At 37.2% G+C, this 9,431-nt stretch overlaps 1 protein-coding gene across 1 annotated transcript in view; it reads right to left on the bottom strand.

Moving 5' to 3' along the window:
- CCDC73 (coiled-coil domain containing 73) overlaps window positions 1–9,431 on the bottom strand; it is a 61,130-nt gene that overhangs the window by 2,403 nt on the left and 49,296 nt on the right. The window contains exons 13-15 of the mRNA XM_063289521.1: window positions 7,455–7,623; window positions 1,745–2,668; window positions 95–228 (exon numbers count right to left, since the gene is read on the bottom strand). Of these exons, the coding sequence (XP_063145591.1) occupies window positions 95–228; window positions 1,745–2,668; window positions 7,455–7,623 (1,227 nt within the window). The remainder of the gene's footprint in view (window positions 1–94; window positions 229–1,744; window positions 2,669–7,454; window positions 7,624–9,431) is intronic.

The raw sequence follows: 9,431 nt of genomic DNA, 5'->3' as shown, positions 1-9,431 counted from the left end.
GTCAGTCTTAAAGCATCAAGATGCATACAATTCTATACATAGCTCTGGAGTTAGCTCACTAAGGTCTGCTCTGCAGTATTTTTAATTGACTTACATGTTCTGTGGGAAAAGAAGGATCATAAAAACTCTTTGCTATTGCATTCCATTCTTCACTGGAATTTCTCTTGGGGATTGGATTAATAGTTCCGGTATTCAAGGAGTCAGCAATTCTACTACTGCAGGCGGAAACTGATCAACAAAGAGGAAATGGTAACAACTGCAGTTTATTTTTATATAATTCTACAGTGCCAAAACTTTAAATTTACCTCCAGTCCACTGTATCTTTTTATTAAACTAAGGAAAATACCTTCTGGCTTTATACTATAAAAAAATAAATACATTTAGTATCAAAACTTAGTTGTATACGTTGTTTGCTCTCTGCTTAAAGAGCTTAATATAAACAGTATACATGTTACTTAATTATCTATAGCAAAAAACAACAACCCTATCATTTAATTCATTAAGCAATACTATCCATGCTTGTTCTGCTTCTCCCATATTCAAAATGTCTCTGGAGAAGGTAGGGGGAAATCCATTTGGTCAATGTCCAGAGAAAAACTCAATTGGGTTTAATACTGAGATTTTACAAGTATCAATAAATAGTACAGTTTTACATAGGATTCAGAGTTCAAACATTAGCAGGTAGATGCCACATGCAGACATCATAGGACTATGCATCTGTTACCCTATAATTTTCTCCAGACAACTTCCATCCATTTCTCCAGTTCTGTCCACTTCTAAGCAAGTATTCAGACCAAGAGTTTCTTAATAAAGTAATACATGGAAGGAAAAGAGGTCAACAGCACAAGAGGTGAATAGACTGAGTACTGGAAGCCACAGAAATGTGCCTGCAAGAATTGTATATTGTGGCGAGAGACAGGATAGTTCATAGTAATTGGGAGTTGGCAGTTTGGTCTAGTGGTTAAGGCACCAGGCTAGAAACCAGGAGATTTCCAAAGGTGGTTCTAGTCCCACCTTGGGCATGAAAGCCAGCTGGGTGGCCTTGGGCCAGTCACCCCCTCAGCCCAACTCATCTCACAGGGTGGTGGTTGTGGGGAAAATAGGAGGAGGAAGGAGTGTTAGGTATCTTCGCTGCCTTGAATTATTTATTAAAAAAAAAAGTGATAGAAAATAAATAAACTCAATGGACCATAACAACAATTAGACCCAAATATATGTTGAACAGTGACTGGAAGATGTAAAACCACTGATTCCTAATGATTTTTGCCGTAAAGTATATATGAACTAAGGCTTCAGATGCTGTGATAGTCACATTATACATTAGTCCACATATCCATGTTTGCTAATTGTCTTCTCTGAAGCTAGAGCAATACCTTTTTCCTGATCCCACAACACGCTCAAGCTAGTCAATCTCTAATGTCCTTCATAGTGGTTCTGCTAGCATATGGTCACACTTACTGGGTAAAAAACTATCACTTTGAGACTACCAATACCTTATCCAATTTTTCCAGGAAATCCTTAATATCACAAAAGCCTTACAGCAGAATACTGGCAAAAGTTCATTATGTAACCCCTTCCCCACTGGTCAGGTAGGCAGCAATGTTCAACTTCTACCCAGTCTGTCTGCTGGTCTCTTCTTCTCCCCAAATTCCAGTACACACTGGTTATGAATGGATGTCAATTTATGTCAGCTATTATTGTGGCTATATAATTTTAAATAACAATTAGTTAAATACTTTCTTACCTGGTGTTTCTTCTCTTACATCAGTACTCAAGTTTATAGCCTCATCAATTTTTCTTGAGCTCTCAGCATTTATTTCTTGTGAGAGTGGGCTTTCTTTCAAAAAGAGAGGCATTATTTGCACTTCATCTTGACATCTTGATAAATTTAAGTATTCTGTTTTTTCATCCATAACTGGAAGGTCAAAGGACAGCCTTCCATTTCTGTTTATTAAATCTTCTGTTGTCTTCATGAGCAAGGAATGTGATTTTTTCGTGCTTTCTTCCACAGTTATTTTCCTCATAACTGTATTCAATGATTTTTCTCTTTCTGTAAGCAATACCTTCTCTTCATTAAAAAATTCAGTAAATTGCTCACTATTGTCTTTGGAAGTATGGAAGTGTCTCTGTTTAACTTTGGCAACTTTGTTAACTTTCATGCCTCCAATTTCAGATTCATATATATTTTCAGAGTCCAGGAGCAAAACCTTGTTTGTATTCGCTTCTTTCAACCTGGAACTGTATTTATCAAAGTGTTTGCTTGGCATTTCATTTATATCTCTAGCTGAATTTTCAATACTTAAAGTTCTTATCAGAAGTAAATTATTAATGTTCTCATTAATATGCATATTTACTCCTGTATTCTTACTGGAGGGTATGCTATGTTTTGGTGGTGTTTTTTCTGCTTTACTGGTATCATACTCATCCAAACCACCATCATGGAATACTGCATTTATCGCTTGTAACAACACAGAATCCATTTCAGATTTCAAATGGTTATTTGCAGTTTTCTCACAAGTAATTTTAATTTGTTGTTTAGGCTCTTTACTGATTTCTTTATTTGTCAAGTAATCTTCCTCATGAATTGTATTGTTGATATTTTCAGTATTCTCAGAAATACATTCATTTGCAACATCAGCATCCAGATGCTCAATAGAATATGCAAAATCTGTAGTGGGATTAGAACAATCTAATTTCAACTCTTTTTAAGAAAGTCTTAGGTTCTTCCACTGGCAGCTTCACCACAGAATAGAAATTGTCTAAGGGAATTATTTCTACCTTTTCCTGTATTTTATCAAATAGGGTGTTTTGGTGGGGTGGGGGTCTTCTTTCCTATAACTGCCTTTTCTTTGCAATTAGCAGTGGTATAATTCTGGTATAATTAAATTGAACATATACAGGGCTTTGCCTATAACAATCTCCCTTTGGCTTTTTTTTTTTTTAAAACTCTGTCGCCCTCATTCACACAATGAGCAAGCAATTCTAAATCTGTTAAGATATCAAATATATTATTAAAAGTAAATGCTTGAAAAATAAAATGCTTTTAATATATGTTTCACATAATATGGACACATGCAAAATGCTTTTATAAAAATCCCTAGTAGTGGAAACTGCAAAAGCATACAAAATATTTTATATTTTATAATTCATTAATGTATTCTTACTTCAGTATATTTTGGTCATGCTTTGCTTTCAATGTGTTATGGTTTTCTACCATCCAGAGGGGAACCCATAGTGGAAATCCATAATGTTCAGAAGATGGAAAATAAGACCAGGCATAATGTCACTTTGTCTCTGTGTCCTTTGCTATTTTTCCAGAGGCAAGCAGCTTTGAAGCATGGATATTCTTTTTTTCAACAGAATGATAAAAGCAGCACTGTACTGCAAGCTTCCCCCTATCTGTATGTGCATGTGACATGACACCCTTACAAAAGGGACAGGGCTTGCTTCAGAATGTGGCAACACTGCTTTCATCATTCTGCACCCCCTAGTGCTGCTCCCATGGACACCTCCGCTGTGAAGGGTTTCAACTAAGAACCTCAGTGTAAAGCTCAGATTAATGTTAACCTAAGGCAGCCTTTCTCAACCTTTTGACCCTGGAGGAACCCTTGAAATATTTTTCAGGCCTCGGGAAACCCCTGCACCTTCAGGCTCAAATATAGGCCAGAAGTTACAAAATTATTATATTGGTTTCGTGTGTGGGCCTGTATATATGCATTAACAGTGTTCTTAAACTAAAAAGAAAGAACAAAACTTACCGCTTTAAGGTGAAGTTGCCCAACTTTGAAATAATTTTTAAAATAAATCATGATCTCCCAGTGGACCCCTAGTGACCTTTCACAGAACCCTAGGGTTCCACGGAACCCTGGTTGAGAAACCCTGACCTAAGATACAGAATTCAAGTTACCAAGGTAGGTGCTTACAGAGAATTAAACCCTGATCTAAAAAGATATGGAATTCAAGTTACCAAGGTAGATGCTTACAGAGAAGCACATATCCTCAATCCAAGATTGTAAATCTGGGATGGTACAGCACTGTCTTTCAATTGTAAAAGAAAATTCACAAAATCATACTTCCATTCTAACCTCTTCCAGCTACCTCTTGCAGCCTTTAATGCAAGAGGTAGCTGGAAATACAACTAAATTTTAACTGGAAGAAGATCCACGCCACAAGGTGTCATGTTCCCCGTTGCAAGGCATAAGTGCATCACAACGGGGAACATGCACATCAGGAAAGAGGAAGGGATAACCATTATCCTTTAAACACACACATCATCCCTTAAGCACCCAAACCCATAAATAAATCAACAGGACAATAGAAACGCACCTCGGACAGGATCTGGAAACCATTAACAGATCGGGGGAACTCCCACCCATTACCCCGGGGGACGCACCTGCACCGGACGAAGGCAAGGAGACAAAGGGGAACGTCGGAGATCGCCCGAATCACCCATCGTCGGACCCATACCAATGCTAATCACCCATCCGGACCTGGCTTGGGGGACAATAGGGGGTGGAGGAGAACAAGGTCTGCCACCGGGGTATAAATGGGAGACCCTGATACCACACCCGCATTCCCGTCTTTTTCTCCACATGCATTCTGCTTCAATAAACCCGGAAATCCTTAAACCCTTTAAGTGAGTCCGTGTCTTATTCGAAGCAAGGCTGCCCTGACACAAGGTATCAAAGTGGACATAATATCTTTCTAACTGTGCCAACAGTGGGTTGAACTTGATCACTTGGATTCTGTAGAGCCCCCAAGACGCTCTCAGAGGTCCACAAAATCAAAATTCTTTGCCAGATATTGAAGATACTTGCAAACATTTAAAACAATGTCACCTCATTTTTAATTTTTTTAAAAATATAGGGTTTTTTCATGAAATATATTTATTTATGTTAATATCTAATGGGTTTAATACTGTTATTTCTAAATGATTCAATAAGTAAATATTCTACAAATGCATCAATTTTAATTTTTAATACAGTAAATATCGATAAATATAACCCATACAAACAAAATCTCTTTCGGGGTCCTCCATAATTTTTAAAAGTGGGAAGGGGTCCTGAGAGCAAAAAGTTTAGAAATACTGCTACAGAGAATTATTGGTCAAAATGTAAGTCCAGTGATAAAGCTGAAAGTCATGAAAATTAAACCTGCCAGCATTATATGATAGCTATGATCTGCATAAAGTAGATCTAGAACATTATCTTTCCCATAAACCTTTCTTAATTAGGTTAATATTAAGAAATTAATATCACTGTTAATATCAAAGTACTTAAAGTACCTTAAATATATTAATATATATTAATCTTGTAGTACATATACCAATCAGTCTTGAAGTAATATTCATTTTTACAAAAAATATGTTTTCATCTACAAATGAACACACTTTCCTTCATGTTGTTATTGTTTGCCTAGAATGTCATTCAATTGCCTGAAAAGGCAGTCTAATGATTGCAATATCAGATATAGTATAAAAGGAGATAAAGGGCATCCTTGACAAATTCCACAAGACGTCTTCTTAACTAACTTATCCTTCAGCCAGAAATTGCTTCAAAAATTTTCATTATACCTTATCAAAGGCATTTTTCACAATTTATGAGGCTGTTACTCCTGGTTTCAGATTTTCTGACTGTATATATAAAATACCAATTAGTTGACCCTATTTCCCAGGCTTGCTTGCCACCCTTTTATGAAACCAGATTGTGCAGGATGGACAATCAAATCTGTAGTTAACATGTCACCTTTGCTGTCAAAATTTTGACACCAATACTTAACAACAACAGAGGGTGATAACTATCATAATCAGTAGAATCTACAACAGCCTTTAAAATCACAGGTATAAAAGCCTCATTCAAAAAAAATAAATTCCAGCAATAAAGGGGCAAAAATGTCAATATGGCTTACATCTGTCAATAGCATAGCCATTAGCACAAGGATATGTTTCTGTTTTCAAATATTTAATAGTATGTATTATTTCCTAAAGAGAAAAAATGTGTACCCTTTTCAGTTGAGTTTCAAGCTGGGTTTTAGTGCTTGAGACAGCATTGGTCACACTTGTGGATGACTTTGGACGGATTGATATGGGCATGGTGCATCCATCCTTGCCTTTTTAGATCTCTTGACAGCTTTTGATACCATTGACCATAGTATCCTACTGGACCAGATTCCAGGAGGGAATGGGAGGCATTGTTTTACAGTGGTTCTCCTCCTTTCTCCAAAGCCGGTTCCAGTATGTTTCCATGTTGAAAGAAGGGGAGAGGTTGAGCCCATGCCTGTTTTTTTGTTGCGTGCCACAGGACTAGGTGCTTTAACTCTTGATGGGGTAGCATTCCCCCAGAGTTGGTTTGAGGTTTGAATGTCCTTCTGAAATCACAGCTCCTGCTCAAAGGGCAGGTGGCATCCATCACCTTTGCACTGATTTGTCTCATGTGCCAGTTGTGCTCATTCCTGGACCAGGAGACTTTGCTCACTGTCATTCATGCCTTAGTCACTTCCCAAATAGATTATCGCAATGTGCTCTATATGGGTCTGCCCTTGAATAATGTTTCAAGTGATTCAGAATGCAGCTGCATGCACGATTTTGGGTGCTTCAAAGTTTGCCTATGCAACACCATTGCTATGCAAGCCACATTGGCTTCCAGTATGCTTCAGGGTGCAATTCAAGGTGTTAATTATCACCTTTAAATCCCTGCCCAGTATGAGGCCAGGTTATTTGTGAGACAACCCCTCTCTGAGGGTGTCTGTCGATTCTACCAGATACAATAGAGTGAGCATGCTCCAGATCCCCTCTATTAAACTGTGTAATTTTGTAGGACCAAGGAAGTATACTTCTGTATCATGGTACCTGGGCCAATTCAAGATGTGTATAGTCACCTATAAAGCCCTATAAGGCTTGGGCCATTATTACTTCAATACCACTCCAAGGATGGCCATCCTTGCAAAAGATAGTATTCTCCATAAGCTGACCAATGCTTTCTCCAGATTACCAATGAGGTAGCTGAAAATTAGCTTTCATCCATCACTCTACTTCCCCATTATTGCTTTTTTGTCAGTTGAAACACATGAAAAGATGGCAAAGTACTCCGGTACCTTGGCTTCAGATAGGAGGAAGGGAGAGTCAAAGAGCTTGGTAAGGCCAAAGCAAGAATTCTTGTTAACAAAAGTCTGCCCATGTTATACCTCTAGCATTATTGCATTACTCACAGCTTTTCTACCTCTACCACAACTGAGCTGGAAGTTAATCAGCTGCAGAAACACATAGACTTGTGAGAACACAGTGACTGTTCAGATATGAGATCTGGCACAAATGCTGCATGTGGAGGGGTGCTCAGTGTTGGTGTTTCTGTTGGCATTGTAGAAACAAACAAAGGGGGGGGGAAACCTACTTTATAACTTTCTACAACATTGACTGATTATCAATATTTTATGTTTTAATTAATATATAATTATACCTTCAAAATATTCTGGATGCTCTTTCCCTATGTTTATACCACTGTCTGTCTGCAGATTATCGTTTATTCCATTTTCTTTTTGTTCATTAAAAATTTCCATTGTAGTTTGTGTATACTTATCATCTTTTTGGTCTTTATGGATTTGATTTTTGTTAGATATGCTTTCTGCCTGGAGCAAAACCAAAAAAAGTAGTTTTGTTTTTGAAGAAATGAAATGGAGAGAGATATGATTTCCTTTGCAGTGATTTTCAGTATTGACTTTACAAATGGAACTGAAATGGTTCTAGACCAAGAAACATATTTTTACTCCCAAATAGGAATGATACTACACTGAGGCATATATTCCAACGTATATCCTAATGAAAATAGTGCAAGGGAGAAGAATGGCAAGCATTTAGAAATGCATTTAGATATACATGGATGATATTGCCATAGGAATGTATATTTGATTCCCAACTACCTGGTCCTGAATAGCAGAAAGCCCACTAAAATGTTTTCCCTGTCTTTTTGAAACCTTATAAGTGCACTTTTCACGTTTCAGTTAAAAAATTACAATTAGACATACAATTAGACAGATTTTTATTACATGGAAGATAGTGAACTGAAAATTCTAATTCCCTTACTTTGACATGAAGCAGGAGGAAAGTAATAGAATAATAATAATGACCATGGGAAGAAGAGATACCTTTTGGTCATTTTAAAGGAAGAGGCCAAATAAAATTTGCATTTTTTGCTACTAAAGAATGTAAAAATCATATAAAGATCGTTATAATGCTCTATGATTTCAAGTGTAAGTTTTACACTGTTAATTTTTTTTAATTTCATAAATATAAGATCAGTGGTTATAAATTTACTAGTAACAGCTAAAATACTGTATAGGGAAGGCAGTGATGGAAATGTTTGGATCCTACAGAAGTACATAAGAAATATGGTGCCCTAAGTAAAGGTAAAGGTTTCCCTTGACGTAAAGTCCAGTCGAATCCGACTCTAGGGGGCGGTGCTCATCTCCGTTTCTAAGCCTTGGAGCCGGCGTTGTCATAGACACTTCCGGGTCATGTGGCCAGCATGACGACTCGGAACGCCGTTACCTTCCCGCCGAAGCGGTACCTATTGATCTACTCACATTTGCATGTTTTCGAACTGCTAGGTGAGCAGGAGCTGGGACTAGCAACGGGAGCTCACCCCGCTGCGCGGTTTCGAACCTCCGACCTTCCGATCGACAGCTCAGCGGTTTAACCCGCAGCGCCACCGTATCCCTTATGGTGCCCTAGTGTAGCAAAAATAATATTTTCTTGCACATTGGAAAATTTCTATGGAACATATAAAACTGAATTATAATATAATTTGTAGCTTTTGATTGTTTTCAAATAAAATCAGACATCAATTATATTTAAACTGAGACCATTCTAGAATTCATGACAACTGATAGTACTACTAACCATGTTTTTATTTTTAAAAGGTTAATGTTACAGGATTTGATAGCAATCTGCACAATATTTCTAATATATATTTTGTATCTGAGGAAAAATTTTCACAAAATAATTTGTGAAATTTTCATTACAGCTGTGCACGCTACAAAATAATTCATGAGCATTACACCTCTTTGCTATTAGTTAAAGCAGCCCCTCTGCACCAGCCTGGAAAAAATGTTTCTGCTTTAACATTTGTATTACCTTTAATGAGTTGACTCCTTAAAACAGCTGAACCTTATTCAGTCTTCCACAGAAGTCTGGAAAAAAGCCATCTGCTTAAGGAACAAGACCAAAGCACTTCTTCCAAACAATTTCTAAACTTTGCACAGCCCAAATAATCACACAGAAAATATTACTGGATGCTTGTTGTATATGAAATCCATTAAGTAAATGTGGGGAATGGATTAAGTAGTGTTGTAGAATATAGAATATCCTTTTATGTATTTTGCTACCCATACTGATATGCCTTCTTTTCTACAAGAAATAGTCCAGATACCCTTATTGG

Source organism: Candoia aspera, chromosome 1 (genome assembly GCF_035149785.1).
Source record: "Candoia aspera isolate rCanAsp1 chromosome 1, rCanAsp1.hap2, whole genome shotgun sequence".
Classification (NCBI taxonomy): Eukaryota; Metazoa; Chordata; class Lepidosauria; order Squamata; family Boidae; genus Candoia; species Candoia aspera.
Note: the sequence above shows the minus strand (reverse complement) of the source record. Positions and strands in the feature narration are given on the sequence as shown.